Raw genomic sequence first — 21,576 nt, forward strand, 5'->3', positions numbered from 1 at the left:
TTTACAGCAGAAAAGTTGCTTTGTTTTTTTGTTTGGGTTTTGGGTTGGTTTTTTTTGTTTTGGTACCCCCTCCTCCTCCATGCTTCCACCCTCCCACCCCTGAAAAAGTATTTCTTCAGTCTTCAGTTCCCAAAAATACCAGAAAGAACCTACAGTGATAAGTTGAGCCAGACAGCTGTGGGTTACAGTGAATAACCAAAGTTAGATGATGTTTATACATCCATGTCTTTATTGGACGCAAACATTGGTGGCATCATATCGAAAGACTTTCTGGATGAGATGCATTAGCCAAAGTGAGTCACCAGCCCCAATATAGTGAAGGTTAGAGAGAGCCATATGTGTACATGGACAAACTGTCTTCCAAAGTTGCTTTTAGCTCTGCAACTCTGGAGTATGCTGTTATGCTTGTAGACATTGATAGCATAGTAGTGGCATAGAAAAGAGTAATTTGTTAGGAGTCCAGTTTGGTAAAAACCCGAATCATTGTTTACTGTGTATTTTACAAAATAAGCATCTAAATGTTCTTGAACACGAGTTTCTCACATAGTTTTACCTCTGGTTACAGTTGCTCCGGTTAGCAAAATTTGGGAGTAAGTTAGGGGGAAGAGAAAGCACAACTGAGTGAGCAATTACTCACAAAATTTTTACCTCTGAGCGAGCTATTCACAAGTGCCTCAGGGATGCAGAAAGTTCAGTCAGTTGTTAGTGTTAAGCTGCCGAATGCAGAAGTGTAGATTTCATACAATATGTATATTACAGTTTCTCTGTAGAAACAAAAGATTTGATTGTGGGGTTGAATGATGTTCCGTGCAGTTTCATAATGACTGCATTTCAAGGTCCGTATGCATTCAGGATCCTGTTATTTCTAATCTGAAAGGATAGGAAAAGGCTGTAAGTACTTAGAAAGTATACCTTATGATTGTTTGAAATGAAAATTCATTGGTTAAAGGATAGAACATTATATGCTTTTTCAGTGGTTAAAATAAGGATGGAAAATTCCTATCAGGACAGAAAGAAAAGGCCTAAGATGGTAATCTGTAATGTAGATAAAATAAAATACTGCTCCAGAATTAGCCAGGGTGATGTTTTGGGGTACCCCACAGCATTGCATATAATAATTGTGATATATAATAGCAATACAGAGTAGTTTTGGAGTTAGTTTTGAGAAAGTTTTTGTTTATTATCTATGGGTAGTGACTAAAATATGGTAAAATTCTTTGTTGGACAACCCAGTCCTGTTTAATATCTTCATTGATGACCTTGATGAGGAAATAGCAACCACCCTCAGCAAGTATGCCGATGATACAAAGCTAGGAGGAGTGGCTGACACGCAGGAACACTGCGCTGCCATCCAGAGAGACCTGGACAGGCTGGAGAGCTGGGCAGGGAGAAACAGATGAGGTTCAAGAAAAGCAAGTGTAGAGTCTTGCACCTGGGAAGGAATGACCTGCTGGAGAAGAGCTCAGTGGAGAAGGACCTGGGGGTCCTGGTTGATGACAGGTTGGCCATGAGCCAGCAGTGTGCCCTGGTGGCTAAAAGGGCCAATGGGATCCTGGGGTGCATCAGGAGGAGTGTAGTCAGCAGGTCAAAGGAGGTGACCCTCCCCCTCTACTCTGCCCTGGTCAGGCCCCACCTGGAGTTGTCCAGTTCTGGGCTCCCTGGTATTAAAAGGACCGAGAGTCCAAAGAAGGGCTAAGATGATGATTAAGGGCCTGCAGCATCTCTCCTATGAGGAAAGGCTGAGTAAGTTGGGACTGTTCAGTCTTGAGAAGAGAAGACTAAGGGGGGATCTAATTAATGTCTATAAGTATCTTAAGCATGGAATGCACGGGGAATTAGCCAGCCCCTTTTCAGTGGTCTGTTGAGACAGGACAAGGGGCAATGGCTGCAAGTTGGAGCATAGGAAGTTCCGCACCAACGTGCGGAAAAACTTTTTCCCAGTGAGGGTGACAGAGCCCTGGGACAGGCTGCCCAGGGAGGTGGTGGAGTCTCCTTCTCTGGAGATATTCAAGACCTGTCTGGATGCCTATCTGAGTGATATGAGCTAGGGAGCTGCTTTGGCAGGGGGTTGAACCCGATGATCTCTCGAGGTCCCTTCCAACCCCTACAATTCTGTGATTCGGTGATTTTTAATATGAATTGGAGTGCTAAGGTAAGTTTATTTGTTTACTTTCCTTGCTGTTATGTGTTAAACAGTTGTTTGCATTCCAGGACACGTACAATGAAATCTTATTTTTAAGAAATAAAAACCCCTTTACATGTATGATCAATGAGTAAATAAAACTTGCATTTTTCACCATTCAGTGATTACTTCTTTGCTTCCATTAATGAGGAACTATGTTTTTAATGCTGAATGGATTGTTTACTGTGGAGCCAATCATATACTCCTCTGTGAAATAATAGTTTTGGTGGGCTTTTTTTGCTAGGACAGATGCATAGAATTGCTGAATCTATGTTTTGTATCAAGTCTCCATGGTGCTGTGAAAAATTTGAATGTCAAGGGTATGCATTTGTGATTATATGGCAGATTTCTGGTTTTGCAGTTATGGGACCTTACGTGAGAAGAATCCTGTGTGATGAACTGGGAGCTCCTGCAAATTCTGCCATAAACTGTATTCCTCTGGAGGATTTTGGTGGACAACCTCCTGATCCAAATTTAACATATGCAACTGCCTTGCTGGAGGCTATGAGAGGTGGAGAGTATGGATTTGGAGCTGCTTTTGATGCTGATGGAGTAAGTATTTTGATCTGTCTAGAGGTTTCACCATCGTTGTTTTGTCTGGGGTCAGATACAGGACATGTGAGTATAATTTAGTTCCTTCTCAGTAAGCCCTCGAAGCTGAAAGTGATATTACTTTCAGGTACAAATGACAGCATTTTCAACCCATAAATCAGACACGTGTTGTAATTTGTCTCTGCAGATGACTGCAAATTGAGCAAGATTTGAATCCAGAATGAGAAATCTTCAAATTTTAGGCTATTTTTATCTTGTACTGGTGTAACGCCTTTGTTCCCTGGTTAGGCAGAGACACATATATATAGATGAAATGGACATGTAATAACTAATTTAAGTACTTTTTGCTTAACATCATGAGTTGAGGATTTTTAAAGCACTGCATCATAATCTTTCTTTGTTTCAGCTCCTTCAGTGTCAGATTAGCAGCAGTATAAGCAGTGAAGGAGTACAGAAACAGCTCTCTGTCCTGTCAGGGTGAGAAAAGATGAAAAGATTCTGAAGAACAGAGGCTGTTTTCTGTTGTCAGTAAACGCAAAACACCCTCTTACTCACTGCATAATATGTGCCACTAGCAGAAGCATTCTTCTACACAAGCATTCACTGGCAGAAGCAGACCTGGTAAAGAAGCATGTAGGAGGCTGAAGCTACTACAGACTGATCTGGAGCTTTGATTTGCAAGGCTAGAGGGAGTGGAGTGATGGTGTGACAGCAAGATTACAAACTTGGCAGGGTGATGCCAATAAATTATTCTCCCTGAAGAGTAAAACCAAAGCCTGTTCTTTTTTTCCCCCTATCCACAGTATATCTAATGAAATAAACATATGATTTAAGATCCTATTTTGAATTTCTTGTCTTTTCCAGGACCGCTACATGATCCTTGGCCAAAATGGTTTCTTTGTTAATGCATCAGATTCATTGGCTATAATTGCTGCCAATCTGTCTTGCATTCCATACTTCTGTCAGATGGGTGTCCGAGGATTTGGTAGAAGCATGCCTACTAGCACAGCCCTGGACAAGTAAGATGAAAAACTTATTTCTGTCACCTTGCTTATTACATTAGTTATCTCCCTGGTTTCTACTCCTTAGCAGTTCTAAAATTGTGAGGTCGTTTGGTAAGAGCTTCTAACCTTTGCAATCGTTATGTGCTTCATTGCTTTAACTAGTTTCAGTGATATTTTGATCTTAATTAGAATAATTTTATGAGCTTTTATTTGGATAAAAATATTTTTAAATCAATGTGGAAAAGAAATAAATAGGTTAAATCTTTTTAAGAATACAAGCACTTGAATATTAATTCCTTTTCAAAATACCTCCCTCTTTTTCTTAGCAAATAATAAAGGTTTACAGCCTATTCTGGCAGCCCTTACGTAAGTCATGGAAGTTTAAAGCAGATAAACTACAAACTCAGTACTAAACTAGCACTGAATTTTTTAAAAAAACCCAAAACCAACCTCCCCCTGCACCCCCCTGCCCTGCCCCATTATTTTAAGCAGTTGAAATATATCATGTGTTATGATAAAAATGTCCCAACAGGGATTGTCATGAAATTAATTCCCCATTCCAAGGCAGGTTAAAAGCATACCTAAGCTATTTCTGACAAGTCAAATCTGCTCTTAAAAAATTTGCTGAATGTGTTAGTACCTGAATTTTCACAAAGTCTCAGCTAGGCCTAAATGTTCTGTAAATATCAGCATACAGGATTAACCAAAATGTTATTTCCTTATATATTTTGTGTGGTAAGAGCATTCAGTGAGACAACTGTCTCTCAGTGTTGGTCTGGTTGTCCCTATTCAATGTGCTTAATTATGAAACAAATTTTCAAGTGAAACATAGCTTGTATGAAAATATTGATTACGCTTTGAAAAGCAAGGCTATTAGGGTGCTTCTCTCTTCAGGAAACTTCTAAAAGTTACTAAATTCAGAGCTGGCAGCTTCCTCTAATGATTGACAGAGTCTTCAGGGAAATACTCCATACTTGTAGGTGGATGGAGTACTGTTAGGCCAGGGTGTACTATATTTTGTTTATTCTGTTCAGAGATCCAAAAGTCTCATTGTTTAAGTGAAAGCTGTTAGTATATTGAAATACAGTATTAAATAAATAGAGGCTCATTTTGTATATACAACATGGGATATTTGCATTTCTCTAAGACTTGAAGAAACAGTGACATTTAAATATATTTGTCGTCTTTCTTGAAGTTCAGTAAATATGTCAGAAAGTATGAATGTACTCAAGCCTCCTTCAATAACACTGTGACTATTTGAACTATGTTTACTTGACCTTCTGGAGCACAGATCATCTCATGGTGATTACTGCCTTATTTAGTTCTGTGGGGCTAGGTCTGATTATTAAATAAAACTGAGCAATTGATAATGGTGGAAGGATGTAAGTATTTTCCCAGATACTCTTACAAATATTTATTAATATGAAGCTTGCTGTCTGTGTCCAGGGCACTTGATTTTTTTCCCCTTTCATAGTGCTCAGTTTTGTTTTGTGATTCATTCACATGCATGACAATTCAAAATGCCTGAATTCTAATTTTCTTTAAAAATGCAGTAATCTTGCCCAGATATTCACATGCTTTGGTGGCCGAAGTTCTATAACCAGCTTAACTCAAGAGTTCCAGTGCTGACCTCACTTACTGAAAAACCTAGTTTACATGTGAAATTGCATTCAGTCATCTTATGCAAGTCACTTTTCCTATGTATTGGCTAGCTACACGGATTGAAACACAGTAGGGAGTATAATAAATACCTTTCTCGGGGGTTCACTGCATGAATTATTGTGTCATTGTGTCTTCCATGATTTCTACTGAAGCCCATATGAGGAACTCCTAAAATTCCAAGAATGGTGGTTGTCTGCAAAAGGCATTTTTCAGTAAAATCATAGAATGTCCTTGAATGAAACCCAGTATATTGCTTGAAGGAATGGGTAAGAGAGGTTTATTCTCAGAAGAGGTTTCATGTTGAACTGAATTCCAATTTCATGTATCTATAAACATAAGAGACAGTTCCACTAGTGTTACTGACATCTTACAGTGGGTGTAAAAGGATATGTATTCTATTCCCATGGACTAGCAAGCCAACCTACAAGGAGAAAAAAAAAGCCTTTTGAAATGAGAGCATTATTCCCAGTACAATGAGACGAAAAGAAAAAGCAAGATTAAGGTATTCTGTCTTCAATTAACATATCAGTATTAGTTTAGAGTCATAGAATATCCTGGGTTGGAAGAGGCACTTAAGGATTATCAAGTCCAGCTCCTGGCTCCACACCGGGTCAGCCAAGTCAGAGCATGGGACTGAGTGCATCATCCAGATGCTTCTTGAACTCAGCCAAGCTGGGTGCTGTGACCTTTACCTGGGGAGCCTGTTTCAGTGCCTGGCCATCCTCTCAGTAAAGAGCCTCTTCCTAATATCCAACCTAAACTTCCCCTGTTGCAGCTTCCCTTGGTTTCTATCACTGAAACATCAGTGTACTTCCGTAATAGGGAAGTCTATCCTCTTCCAAAACGTGCTGTCTGATATCAGGCAACATGTTGTTTAGTGTGAGAGACAGCATACCCTTTGTGTTTGCTGCTGCATGTCTCACCTCCAGTGTAATAGAATCAGTAAGGAAAATATTTTGTGGTCTGAGTAGAAAGTTCAGTAAACAATGGATAATGCTGCTTGTTTAAGACCTGCAAGAGGTTTCAGGTTACTGCTCAGTAGTGAATGATTTAAATCCATTGTCCTTTGGGGCTTTTGATAATTTTTATTACTTTCTGATGAACTGGTCTTCTGTGTTCCTGTGACAACTGTCACAGAACCCCTTTGTGTACCTACCTATAAAGCTCATGCTTCCACATCACATACTGGAAAGAAAATGTTAAAAATTAATTTTAAAAATGTACTGAGAATATTAATTCTGGCAGAAAAGAAGGAATTAATTATTAGGGGTCTAGTGGAGGCTGGAAAGGATGCCTGGACATAGTCTACTCCCACACACTGTTACAAAGCAAGTTCAATTAGAGTGGGTTGGTAAGAGCCATGTCCATTTGGGTTTTGAGTATCTCCAAGGATGGAGACTCCAGAGTCTCCCTGGGCAACTTGTTCTAATTTTTTCCTATGAGCAGAGAAGTTTTATCATAAGTAGAAACACTTAAGTGTCCTGTCCTGTCACTTGGCACTGTCAGAAGAGTCTGGATCTGTCTTCATCCCTCCCCTCATTCCTCCATTGGGCATTTATGCACGTTGAAAAGATTTCCTCCCGAACCTTCTCTCCTTGAGGTTTGGCAATTCAGTCTCTCCTAGTATGACAGATGTCCAATCCCCTAGTCATCTTTGTTTGCCAGAACTGTTCCCATAGGTTGATATCTTCCTGGGAAGGCCCAGAACTGGACTAAGGACCCCAGATTTTCTCACCAGTGATGACTGACCTCCAGATGAGCTTTGGAATTCATCCAGTTTTCAGTCTACCTCACTGTCAACTTACCTGTTGTACATTATGTCATTTTATCCACAAGGATGTTACAGAGGAGAAAGTTGAAATCCTTGCTAACGTCAAGATAGAGAATATCCACTGCTCTCCCCTCATTCATTGAGCCAGTCACTGCACTGTAGAAGGCAATCAGGTCAGGCATGATCGTAGATTTGATAATGAGAAACTGAAACGCCACAAATTATACTAACACCTTTCCCCCAGCCATTTTTTTTTCTCAGGCTCAACTTTATTCCTTCGTTCTTATTGTACGTCCCTCATCCTTCTGTACTTCCTTCACCCTAAACAGTGCAGGAGATGGGGAATGGAGTTGAGGTCAGTCCATTATAGTTCCTCTCTGCTGCCCTTTGTCCCTCACATTGTTTCCCTGCTCCAACATAGGCTTTCTTCATTGGCTGCAGTTTTTCAGGAAAAAAAAAGTTTTGTGCAGGCTCTCCACCAGCTGCATCTCCTGCCAGGAAATATCCACCCACTCTACTGTGGGTACTCTCCATGAGCTGCAAGGTAATCTCTGCTCCAGCACCTGGACCAGCTGTTTCTCCCCTTCCTTCTTCTCTGACCTTGATGTTCTTTCTCAGTCCTCACTGCTGGCCAGAGTTTTGACCTTTTTAAATATGTTTATCCAGAGGGCCCACCAGTTTCGCTGCTGGGCTTAGTTGTGCCCTGTGGTGGGTCTGTTGGAGCTGACTGGAATTGGCTGTGTGCAACCCTGTTATCTCCTCACAGAGGCCACACTGATGGCTCTTCTGGCAACCCTGCCGTGTACACTCAGTGCAACATCTAAACCAAATGCCTTAAGCATCTAAATATTTCTCTTCTATCTAGACTGTCATTCATTCAAATCAGCATTTATTCCATCTGAGACAGTAGATATATAGCAGACCTTCTTATTTACAAAGATTAAGTAATAAATTTTGTCCTTGTTGACACTAATCTACATCCATGGGTTTCTTGGACATGTCCATTTTACCTTGCTAGATTTGATCTTGAAGTATGATAGCTTGAGTTAGTCATAGTTTGGCCTTTAATGCATGTGAAGTACCATTCAACTCCATGGGAACGGTTGTTTAAAAATACTTTGAGAAATCTTTTTTGTTAGTGAGCTAGAAGAAATAAATAAAGGAAAAGGACATTCAGGGCCAAATGTTATCTACATCATATAATAGTATGGGCAAGAATAAGAACAAGACTTGATTAACAAGAGAGGGAGAGCACACTTAAACTTAAAAATATCAGTGCTGTGCTGTTGAGTGATGATACTCCTTCTTTACTATATTTTGCTGTTCTAACTCTAGAAATTGAAAAACTGTGTTAAAATAAAGATGATTGAAAGTGAAATTACAACATTTGCAATAGTAGGTGTAGCAGAAACAGTGCCTAGGAAAAGAAAGAAAACTTGTGTTACACTTGATAGGACTCAATCTTCCTAAGAAGTTACAAAATGCTACCTTCAGGTACATCTAAGTGGGATTTAATAGTACTACCACTATTCCATAATAAAATTTTAAAAGCTTGGAAGTCTTTTCCCAGTGATGATTACCAAAGTAGGTAAACAGAGATAATCTTTGTCAAATGGATCTTGTGTGTGAACGTTGTTTTTTTTTTTCCCCTTCTGGTGAGAGAAAGATAGATTGATCTAGGCATCTTCGTTGTGTTTGATGATGTCATCAATATAGCTCTGGAACAGCACTACTTTGGTCCTCAAAACCCACTATTGTCTGAAAGATGTAATTTGGTTTTAATTTTCTTATTGCAATGTACCCAACTGTATCTTTTGGCCTACTTCTGGACCTTGCTAATAAGAATACTGTCATGTAAAGGATTTGGGTCAATTCCTGTCCACTTGGCTGCTGTCATCTGAGGCTATGGGCCTCTCTCCTATGGTGGAGAGCAGAGGAAAACCACGATTCTTATGGTGTGGCCAGAATGTGGCCTAAATCATTGTACCAGAGCTTATCCTTAGCTATAAAGAAGTAATCGTATATACTACTTGAAAGAAAGAATTTAGAAAATCTGATGCTTTGTTCACTTTTATGCATGGTGATGTGTAGTTTAATCATTTTTTCACAGTGCATTATTAAACTTAAACCGAAGGAAGCAATAATTCAGAGGATTTAGGTGTTACGTAGGGATACAACATTAACAAATGGAGTGGTGAATTACAAGAGAATTGACAGAATTGACTCTAGATGTTTAACATTTACATGCATTTGCTTGAAGTGACTCCTGGAATATGCTGGTATGTACTGTAGGAAGAGTCTAACACTTGACAGGAAACATCTGCTTTAATGTGCTCCAACATCAACAGGATTGTGGCAGTATGTCCCCAGACTTCAGTTCTCTGGCAATGCGTACCCTTAGGTTGGTGTTCTTTCTCTTGTGGGGATTGTAAGGGATTGTGTACCCTGTTCAACAAACTATTATTTTTCATATCCTTGTATTCTGATTTATCTGATGCTTGCATAACAGGAAAGGAAGTTAAATTCTGAGATGTTAGTTAATGGTCTACAAAATGGAAATCACAAGGGTGAGTAAAAATTGTTTCTGTAGGAATTATGAAGCTGGGTGCGTGTGGAAAATAGCAGTCAAGTTGGTACAGGAAAAGAGGCTTGTTTATAGAATTCTACTGTGGTTAGTATTATCTAATACCTTGTTTCTACAGCCAGGTCATTGCAGCACTATGTAGGTGCAATGATTGTACTTACCCTGAGCAAAAGCTTTACCACGGGGGATACTGTCACTTTATATTTGATAGCCCAGCTGTCTGCAGCTTTGACACAATGGTGCTGTGACTGCTGATTGCCCATTCGCTATCTGGTCAGCTAGAGGCAGGTTTTAGCGGGGTTTGCAGTGGCAGTGACTGTTCTGCCTAAAAAAAATGTCTCTATACAGTCAAGGGCAAAGCTGTGATGAGCTATAAACAAGCTCTGTTCCATGAGGAAGGCTGAACCTCCTTCATGAATTTAAGCAAGCATCTTAAATTCACAGTGCTAATTTAGGTTGGTGTTCATTTTGCCTGAAGTAAAGCAGGAAGCTTTGCTTATTTCTTTAGGGCAGGAGCCCCAAACATTGTGAGCAGCAATGAATGACACAAAAATGGGATGAAAAATAATAAATCAGCTTTCTTCCTACAATTGTTTCACCCTGCTCTACCTAGCAAAGTTTGCCCAGTTATGGGAAAGGCTGGATTTCTGCTTATTTATTATTAGCAGGTGATAATACTTAGTGCTTAGGGCAACAACACTGCTCCAGGAGTTTCTACATCATTGTGAGAATTCGGTAACTAAGAAAGGATTGGCTGGTGGTAGGAATTACCCAAGAAAATATTCTCTTTTCATTCTCAGCTTAGGTCAATTTGCTTTTGCTTCTCCAACCTGGAAGCACTAGCAAAATAATGAACATCATTTAATTATTTATTAGTAGTTATCTATTATTAATAGAATTAGTGATTTATTATTACAGCTAATAATGAACATTTATCTTTGGTATTTAAAATACAGTTATAATGGAAGGAAATCACAAGGACATAACAAAGCTTCAATTACGGGCTAGTGTGTGCTGTGCTAGGTCAAAGTACACAGAAAAATTCATATAGAGTGAGGGAAAGGTGAGGAAAGAAGGACTGACTGATCCTCTGCAGGTGATGCCATACCCAGGGCCTACTACCAGCAAAGACAGTGCTGCTGGGGACCAGTGGCCTAAACTCAGGTCTCAACCAGGGAATAAAAACCCCAAGGAAACCTTCTTTACTCTTGAAGCCCTGGACCCTTCCTTTATGTTTGAGTGGTGTGTTGTCCAATGAGAGTGTTTCTCCTGGCTCTTCTTGTAAAGTTTAGTCTTCTGTCTGTGAACACTGGAAAAAGTATTTGGATTAATTAATGGACAGGGCCTTTTATAGCTGTTTAACAAGAAATAGTAATTAAAGAAACATTTAACTCTGGCCATGGAGAACAGCAAACCACACTACCTTTCTGTCTTTGTGATTATTTCCATGAATTCTTCATTTACAAATACTTCATGAATTTATTTTTTTTACTGTGTTTTCTTGTGAATTTGCAGCGTATTGTTTCTTTTCAAACATCTGCTTTTCTTCTCTTATTGCTGATCATCAGTTTTAATGAATAGGTTGGCCAGAAGCAGGATAGGCACTGTATATCTCTTTCTCTACATGAATGTCCTTAACTGTTGAGTTGTAGGGGATTCTTCCAATATAGACTTCTCCAAGTTATAAATACATCTTTTTACAAGATTTATACTGCATTTGCTCTGACCGATTTGTACAAGTTGTGCCAGTTGTGAACTCACTTTTTTTCCTTCAGTAGGATAAGCCAGTAATGCTTCCTCTTATCTAGAATAGGCTTGCTGTGAATTTTTTAAATTACGTCTGTCAAACTGCTTACATGTCATGTATAAGAAGTTTTTTAATGAGATGGAGTTTTGTTCTGGGATGCTGCCTAAGGATAGCTCCACCAAACCATCATGAATATACTTTAATATGCTTGAAGCATAATACAAAGTCATTGAGCACTAAGATGTGAAATTTTTTTTCAGAATTTGTAACTTTTAAAATAACATCGCCATATTAGAAATAGCCAGGCAAGTCCTCTGTATACTTGGTATATCTAGTAAAGAATGGTACTTTTTCAGCACCAGCTTTCAAATATGTTATGCAGCTAAATGTTTTATTTACACAGATATGACATGCTTGAAAAGCTTTGTGAAGGAAAAAAAAACCCACCTGTCATTGAAAGGCATTGATGTCCTTTCATTAGCTGTGCCTCTTATTTCTACAATGTGCTTGTTATGGTATGTATAGCTGTTATGTTTTTGTCCCTGAATGTTCTTTTAAGCAGAGGAGGTGATTCATCATTGCAACTATTTTGAAGGATACCTTTAAGGAGATGTTGTCTTCTTCGTGTTCTTCTTCATGCTGGCTTTGGTGTGCTTTAGTGTAGGGTGGTATAGCTAGCCCTCTGTATTATTTGCTATCTGGTGTTTCGTTTTATCCTAGTCTGCACTGGTGAAAAGATGCTTATCACTGTAGTCATGGCAGGCCACATTTTGGATACGTGTGGGGAAGTGTTTATTCTTAACAATTCTTGGGACAGCAGCAGTCAGACCCTCAGATACTTTCTCAGCCAAAGATGGGAATAAACATTTCTTAATGTACTGCATACTTCTGAACTTTATGGGTGAGAATGAATTGGTACTACATCTTGTGTTCTTTAGTTGCTGCATTTCACTGCTAGGGAAGAAAATGACAGAAAACTTGTTGGTGTCCTGTGAAATATCAGTAGGAATTTATTTCAGTCATTTATGGCTGAATGGCAAGAGAAGCTACACAGTCCTGTGACTCTTTTACTTGGCATACAACTTAGATTTTGAGTCTGAGATAGATTAATTTGCCAGAAGGCAACTGATCCCTATTAAGAATGGCAGGCTGCAGAACAGCCTTACACTGCACACAACTCTTATTCTCATTCATAGTTGTGTTCTGGCCTGTGCCTGGAGTGGACAGCTATAGCTGCTTAGCCTAAAATGAGCAGGTTCATTATTTGTGCAATGTGCAGCTTTTAGGACTGAGTGCAGAAAGGGATATTGAAAGCTGCCTTCATTTGAAAGGAAAAGATGAGTTGGAAACTCTGCAATGCTCTGTTTCCATCTTAGGCTTTGGCTGTACCTGAGGTCAGTTCGTCCAACCAGAGTCAGAGCAAGCAAGATTTGGTGCTTCGTGGGACATAAACACATTCTGTAGATGTGATTGACTCTCAGTAGAAGTATGGCTATTTGCAGTTCTCACAAACAGGCTTTTGTCTGGACTTAATATGTCACAGGTGAAAAACTACATGAAAAAAATACACTTTTTGCAAAGTGTTCAGAGCAGGCCTTGGACTGTACAATAGACAGATGTTGAGTAGTAGAAGGTCCACAGACTTTTTAGTGCCGCATCTGTCTTATATCTGAAAAACTACAGAGCCATGAATAAACAACAGGAATTCTTACAAATGTCCTGATAAGAAAGTCCAAGGGCATTTTAATCAAAACAATCTGAGGAAGTTTAAAACAGTCGGAGCAAGCCAGTTGCAGCAGACTTTGTGACTACTAAATGACAGTTTAGAATAAAGGTCCCTTTACTTTCAAGGGCTTATGCAGTCTTATTTTGGGCTTTGACCTAGACGGGCTCCCACATGGATTAGCATGTCTGAACACGCTTTGTCTGTGCTGATCAGCACAGCTGGTGCCAGCCCAGGAGAAACCTCTCCTATCAAAGGATTTTTTGTAAGTGGATGACCCTCATGGAGAAGTCTTTCTGCTGATTTTAAAGAAAACCTTTCTGTCACGGAGTTTCAAAACGGTGTGTTTAAAATTCTACTTCTTATGTGTACTAAAGTACCTCAGCCATTCTGTGATTCTGTAGTAACAATCTATTTCTAAGCGTTTTATAAGTTTCTTCTTCCTTTTTATTTTTCTCTATTTCTGTTGTGTAGCTGCTTTCTTCCTTCCCAGTGAAGTATCACAACCACACAAGTATTCACCCATTCTTACTCTCCAAAGTGCACAGAACAGTTCACAAGAGAGAAAAAGCAGAACTAGTGTAAGGAAGGAAATATGGGTCTAAACTGCATCACTAGGATCTACTAGAATAAACTGTGCCTAACCAATGTGATTTTCTCTGTGATTAAACAGTTGATTCTGTTGATGAGGTTAGTGCAGCAGATTTTAACAAGTCTTTTGATACTGTGTGCCTCAATGTTCTTGCATCCATCTCAGGACTTTGATTTGGATGGGTTGACAACTAGAGTCTTAAGAGTCATTTGGTGATCATGGCCCAAGGGCACTGGTTAATAAACAGATAAAAGTGGTATTCTTCAAGAGCCTGTTTTGTGACCTGGTGTTCTTAACATCTTTATCAGTGGTCTGGAGAAGGGGATGAAGGGCACTCTAAACAAACTTGGAGATGACACTAAATTGCAGGGGTACCTCTTGGTATGCTGTAGGGCAGAGCTACCAGTCATGGGAATATGGACAGCTGGGTCAAAGAGGTGAACAAGGGACTGATGAAATTCAGCAAGGAAATACCATGCCTCCTGCCCCTAAAAAGGCAGAGCCCTGTGGTGATGCAGACTGTGGGCAGAGGAGCTGAGGTGGAGCTCTGCAGAGGCAGCTTGGGGTCTGGTGAGCAGTGAGCTTGGCAAGGGCCAGATCTGTGTCCTGGAATCAGAGAAGACCAGCAACTCCTTGGGCTGTATGAATAAGAGCATGGCCAAGAGGCTGAGGGAGGTAATTATTCTCTGCTCAGCACTTGTGAAACAACCTCCGGATACTCTGTCAGGTTTGGGGATCCCCAGTACGGGAAAAAGATCAATAAACTGAAGTGAATTCAACGTAGGATCACCAGCACAGATGGGGACTGGTGCACAGGCCCTACAAGGAGAGGCTAGGGAACTGGTTTTGTTTGGTCTGGAGAAGGGTGACTTTGGTGCAACCAAAGAGCAGTCACCTGTACCTACAGACAGACTGTCAAGAAGATGAAGCTAGATGCTTCACAGCTATGCATAGGGGGAGGACATGAAGCAGCAATAATAATTTGAAACAAGGAAGCTGTTCATTATCTCCAACTGGATAAAGCTGTGACTTAGGAATGTGAAGAAGAGGCTGTGGAACAAAACAGTAACTTCTGATATGTATCTAAAGCTATTGTTTCTCTATTATTCAGACAGTTCAGAGTACTGAAACCCCAATTTGAATTTCTGTCAGTACAGAGTTTTGTGCCACCTGTTGTGGTTATTATGTTCACCTCTACTGTACCTTCGTTAATGAATATAGGCACAATGTCTTTTGAACCAGCTGACACCATTGTAAGGGGTTTAAAAAGGCTAATGACAATGTGCCACGTGGACTCCTGAATTAAAGGAGGGTCTTTTCCCTGTTCACAGGATTATTGCTTTTCCTGTAAAAGTTCACAGGTCTTACTAGTCATAAGTGATGACGTTACTGAGGCTTACCTCAGCAAGTATCTGCAGAAGGGTGTAAGAACACGTCTCCCTTTTCTCCGTTACATCTCTTTTCTGGAGTAATAAAATCTCCCTGAAAGTTTCTACAGAATAAGAGAATTCACAAAACATTTCTCCTGTAGGTTCATAGACCATTTTTATTGCTGGAAAACTCAAGGTTTTGAATGCAGCAGTGACCATGCAGGACTCAAGGCGAGAACAGAAATTGCCTCTGTTCGAGAGTGAGGAGATGGGAAAGCTCTGAGTATTGCTTGTTTCTTTCTCAAGCTTTGTAGTTTTTCCCCATAGAATGCAGGCTTTACGCACCCTTCTGACGTTTCCTCATTGCACTAAACATGAAGGTTTTGCCAAATCCTTAATGGGATCAAGTCTGCTACTGAAATTAATTTGTGTCATTTTGTGTTCAGGTGTGTCTCATGTTTGTAGGCAGATTTCTTTTTGAGGGACAGTCTTGCTTAAACAATCTGAGTCCTTTCAATACGTTAACATTGTTCTTTTACCTGCCTTACTCAGGAAGCCAGTAGCAAGGCAGGCTCTTAACACAGCGTACCCCAGCGTAGCAGTGACAGCTGTTTTTCTGGGTGTATATACAAAAAGCCTGCCTCTGTTCATGAAGCTTAACTAGCCATAGGCTGTGTGCTCTTAGGAATGGGACAGACACACACTGTCTAATAACAGTGAGCTCCAGTAAAAAAAAGTGGACAGTACCTTTCCTAGAACAAGGCAAAAATCTCTCTGCTGCTGAGCTATGGGAAAGTTCAGAGGCTAAGATAAGCTTGGAATCTTTAAAGCAATTACATTTGTTATGGAAAAGTTTGTTGAAAATGCTGGAAGTCATCAGAGCAGATTGCCATCCATTCCCTTTGTCTTTTAATTTACTGGCAAGGAGGAATTAACTTACTCTATAGGTATATGAATGCTGAAATAATATGAAAAGTTATTCTTGCGTCTCAGCCAGGAAGGGCATGAGTAGCCTTAGGGATTACTGCAGCACATCTGGAGAGCAAGGCCATATGCTTGCCAGATGCTTGGACTTTTATTCATTAGTACTATGAACTGTGCAATCAAACCTTAGATTCTGTGTGGAACTACAGTACATATGTGTGCAGTTTGTCCCTGGAAGAGGCTCCCCAGGGCAGTGGTTGTGGCTTTAAGCCTGTCAGAGTTCAAGGAGAATCTGGATGACTCTCATATGGTTTAGTTTTAGGTAGTCCTGCTGGGAGTGGGGAGTTGGAATCAGTGATCCTTGTGTCCCAACTCGAGAAACGCTGTGATTCTAATTTTCACCTCACAGGGGTGCTGAGGACTGTGCCAGCTGGTTTTATTATGTGAAAGACAAAATTCTGTTGGGGTATGTTGCTGCCAAAGCACATTGCTCCCCCATGGTATATGCAGAAAAACGCTTATGTTTGCTAGTTGTCTTTAGCAAAGCATCTTTTGTCTCTTGTTTTATCCTTACTTTTAGTACAGCCATATCTAGATACTGCATATGTCAACAGCTGTTTTTAGTCATTGTGTTAGAGCTTGTATGAAGGGGACAACGAATTTTTCACAAAGCAGGGAGACACAGGGATTCTGTCCTGAAGGTTACACTTCCTTTGGGACTTGACTCTTGAAACATTTACAAAAGAGGGTGCGAAGTTATGCATTTTGGATTTGAATCTCGAGCCGATGACTAAAGCAACATGAGAACAGCATTTGGTGTGAAACATCATGATGAGTACACCTGTCAGCATCCCACACACTGTAGAAAACAAACCCATAATAAAAGAGTTACACAGACCACATCTTGTGCAAAGCTTTCCAATACATTTGTAACTAAGAGAAACAGTGGAAAACAAGATTAGTTAGTGTAATACTTTTTGTTAGAAGCTTTCTAATGGCTAAGTTTGGGTTCCTGGAAATGCACAGCTCAAAGGTGGTGATGGCCTTTTCATAAACTTTCTTATTATATATGGATGTGTGAGTTATGTTACAGAGAAGACGACTACTTTCTCATATATGTTGCTGTGACTAATGTATAAATAGGTTTTTACCCAAGCTGGTTTGCCTGGGAGACCAGTGAGAGTTTTCATGTTATTATCACTTATATTAGTTACATCACTCATTTGAGTTTCCGATAAGAAGTATGGGCTTTGTTGTTGATGAAACTCATTAGAGTGTGGCTGTTCAAGTAGCATTTATTACTGCTAAAACAACATCATGTCAAAATGTTACAGCCACAGCCTGTAAATTTCTGTTTATCTTTTTTCTTCATTTCATTGGCAAGTATGGATCTCAGATATGGTATGTGTAGGACTACAACACCATTGGAACCTGTGCTGTCTCTGTGTGTGCTCTAGAAGGCATTTATTTCCATCTCTCAACTACCAAAATTCAGCAGTATCATCCCAGCGCTCCAATACATCCTTTTGTTGAAATATAATCATTACAGGTAGTCTAGGTAGAGAGACATCCATAATCCCTGTAATTAATATTGTTTAAGGGATTTTCAGTGCCCTGACTGTTGTCTGCTCCTTGTTTCCATTTTCTTCAAGTTTTTCATGTTTCCTTTTAAATTTTACTGTGCTCTTTCTGTATTGAAAGAGTGAGAGAAACTCCACACTGCTTATTTTTCACCACCAAACACCAGAAAACTGTGACAAAATTTCTTTGGGGAATCTTTCAGTGATTCCAGAGAGGAATAATATAGCAAATATCTTCATATACTTGCTTCTGGGGTGTGTTAGAAGATCAGCGTAGTTGTACAGCTATTTGCAAATTGGAGAATTAAGTTCTTTAACAGCTGCTCCTGACTGGCTGATCACTCATTACTGGAGTAGTCTGCTGGATTCTTTCACTTCTGCAGTCATCCAGTGTCATATTTTCTCAGTATCTTTATTCCCGTGTGGACAGTGATTTCTTAGGGAAGACTGGGCATGATGTTATCATAAGGATGCCTCCTTTGTGGGACGGACAGCGTTGGTTGTCAGCCCTCATACACTGGCCCACACCAGCTCTTGCTACTTGAGTCTTCCAGAATCAAGAGCTAATTCTACACCCCTCCTGGATACCTGAATCCTGCTTTGATCGTTCTTCAGAAGTGTGATAAAGTGTTGTCTAAAGTCAGGAGTCCATATGTTCTCAGGAGGCCCACTGTGAGCTGATCTGTAAGGTTACTTCCTCCTTGCTTTGTTTTTCTCCCATCATTTAAAAATGCTTAAGAGACCTGATTCATGCTTTCTTTTGACAATTCTAGGATCTTACTATTACCAGTCTGTGAGTTGTTCAGTTTAAATCTGACTTCGCTCCTTTGCAAAAATTGTTTTTGTGGAAGTATCACTCTGCCAACATGTTTGGATAGTGAATTTAGCTGCTCAGGAATTCTTGCAACTCACTGGCATAAAGTACTGATCGAATGCCTACTGATTTTACTGTAATACTGTTACTGTTTAACTGCAGCTTAAACTAGCCCATTGGACCCTTCCTTTTCTATCTTTACAGCCCCCATTAGCCCCCATCAAAAGCAGGAGGAATCAAGCTTCATGTGTCTATGTTTTCAGAGCACTTTGTTCTTTGTACCAGATAAGTCAGTTCTTTGTTTCCCTGGAAAGAGTTGTGGGAAGCCTGGCAATATCTTTCTGGAAATTCTTCGAACGGATTGTTCAGCACATTAGAAGTTTGTTACTAATGAATGGATGAAAGTCTTGGCAACTCTTCAGCATGCCTAAGAGTATTCCCATACCTGGGATAAAATGGTCAAGGAATCTAGTGAGTTCCTCCTGTGCCTTCTGCTTGTGCCCTGGTTTAAGGAGAGCTATTTTACATGCTCCTTATTTAACCATATACCTTTTGGAACTTTTAGACACCACACTGTGACTTGGGAGACTCCAGGAAAACTAGTATGAATTAAACCTGTATGGGCAGAGGCTCAGAAAGAAAAATAACTTAACATTCAGTTACTGTTCTTGAAGATTTTCTTCCCCCATGTGGATCCGACAAACTGGTCTTTCTCCCATGAGCTTTGGAGACTCTCGGGCTACAATTCATTTACTGGCGATGACTGATACCCAGTCAACCTAATCTACTTGATGGGCCATGAGTACAAGGTTAAATAAAGTCATGTAAGGGACAGAATTTTCCTATTGGTACTTCTGGCTAAAGAAAAAGGAGGGGTCTGCATGGGCTAAGCAGAAGGAACACATACCATTTATAGTCTCAGCACAGACAAACATGTCCACTAGCTTTAGTTACATTAAAGAATTGTTCAGCTTCTTTACAGGGTGTGTCCCCAGCATCCTGTTTTTGTATATAGATGTGTGCAGTGAGGAGAAATCAGAAGCAGTGGGATGAACACATCCATTTTTGCACACTGAAATGATTTCTTCCCTCCCTTTAAAACAATAAACCTTCTAACTTATCTTTATTTTCACAGAACTCTCTACCTTGGCTTTTTTTTTTCCCTTCATAAGGAACAGTGTTTCTTTCTGCAAGGTACTGAAAATGTTAGCAGACTTCTTGGAAACAGGTCTTACAGTACACTATTAGTCTTGACTTGTAATGGGTGCTTATTACTCAATATAGCAAAATAGTTGACTTTTGTCTTGTCTCTTGGCACCAGTTCAGCACAATATTTAAACATTCTTAACTTCAGAACTTATTAGAACCCCGCAAGATTTGAATGGCAGTGAAAACCTTTGTAGTGGTTTATTTTAAAAAAAAAGACAATGTAAAGGATAGAAAAAAGAAAGTTTGTGCAAACATATCTAGTTATTCAATGACTTCAATGCTTTAGATTTCCGCTCCTGCCTGATTTTATTATATGCTATCCTCATTATTTTTTTGGCACTCAGCCCTTGTATAAAATACTTGTTGTCCTGTAAAGGAGAAATTGAAGTTATGCTCTGACTGACTCAGCATCTGCTAGCACAAACGTCTTAGGTTGCTTCTCCTCATAAATCTCAGCGTGGGTGGCATTCTGGAACAAGGCTGAAAGGCCAGAGAAAGACATGGAAATTGAAGGGTTTGGAGGAGCACAACTCAGAAGATTGGTTTGCATGCTAATGGACAGTACTGTATTTTGAAGTTGTATAAAGCTTGTGAACATCCTGGATGCTGATTCAGCTAAGGGAAATGTAATTCAGGAACACCTGGACCATGTCTAATTCACACAGTGTGCATGGTTTTCATGGAAGCTTGGATAAGCCCATATGTCTACATGGTACGATACAGAGCAGTGCAGAGATGCTATCTAGAGTCTCACTGTCTGTCTGTTTGTTCTGGCAAAGCACCAAACCAGGCCTGTGAAGGAGACCATCCAATGGGCACATAGTGCCACAATGATGGTATCAGAACGCTTCCTACTTAACAGATAGCTTTTTCACTCTGAGCTTATAGATCCCCGAATGATACGGTGTGTGATTTACTGTCTTTTCCATCTTCAGAACTGCTTAAGGGTGGTGAGTGTCCAGCAGGACTTAAATTACCTTAGTCTTCTCTTCCCACAAAAATGCGGGCTATGAATTTTATGGATCTGCATCTCATAAATGCTGCAGACTTACTCCTGGTCTCCTTCTCGGTTTCTTCTCATACTGCTATGTCTGTGTTTTCCCTCACACAAAGCAGAAAAGGACACTAGTATAAATCATAGAATCACAGAATGATTTGGGTTGGAAGGGACCTCAAAGACCATCTAGTTCACACCACCTGCTATGGGCAGAGACACCCTCCACTAGACTAGGTTGCTCAAAGCCCCATCCAACCTGGCATGAGCACTGCCCAGGAGGGGGCAACCACAAAAACAAATCCTGTGCTTAGAATAAGCTCTTGGTCTTAGGAAACAGTCCAGATGCAGGCCTTCAGGTTGACAGTCTGGGTTAGTTTTAGATGCAGTGAATTATTCATTCTGACTTGTATCATTCAATGGGAGAGAAAGAAAAGAGATGTGTTGGCTGTGTAAGGAGTTCAGATGGGTAAAAGTATTTATAGTTTGGAAACAGAATTTTCCACTCAACTATTTCCTAGTAAAAAGTAACTGAAAATAATTTCTAGAGGTTCGATGTGTGTTCACTGAAGGCCTTGTTCCACTGCATTGTATAAGAGCACAAATACTTCTGGAATTAAAGGTTTCTCATTATGATTTAAGTTGGGTTTTTTTTAAGAGGTAGGAAGATTTTTTTTTTCCTCTTGACCTACTATTGTGTTTATTATAGGAGAATTCCAATGGTAAAAGCAGTTTTAAGATTCTTAGTAGCTCTACTCACAGCAAGCACTGCAGAGTCAGTATTTATTCAATTGAATTTTAATTGTATTATTGTGCAAAAGTCAAACATCTAGCAGTTGTGTCCATTCTTTTCTGAACATCTTCTCCA

General features: G+C 39.9%; 1 protein-coding gene across 1 annotated transcript in view; it reads left to right on the top strand.

Moving 5' to 3' along the window:
* PGM5 (phosphoglucomutase 5) overlaps positions 1-21,576 on the top strand; it is a gene marked incomplete at its 5' end in the record, with an annotated part of 82,136 nt that overhangs the window by 18,446 nt on the left and 42,114 nt on the right. The window contains 2 exons of the mRNA XM_084278059.1: positions 2,544-2,734; positions 3,599-3,753. Of these exons, the coding sequence (XP_084134185.1) occupies positions 2,544-2,734; positions 3,599-3,753 (346 nt within the window). The remainder of the gene's footprint in view (positions 1-2,543; positions 2,735-3,598; positions 3,754-21,576) is intronic.

This window comes from Gallinula chloropus, assembly GCF_964237585.1.
Source record: "Gallinula chloropus genome assembly, chromosome: Z".
In the NCBI taxonomy this organism is placed as follows: domain Eukaryota; kingdom Metazoa; phylum Chordata; class Aves; order Gruiformes; family Rallidae; genus Gallinula; species Gallinula chloropus.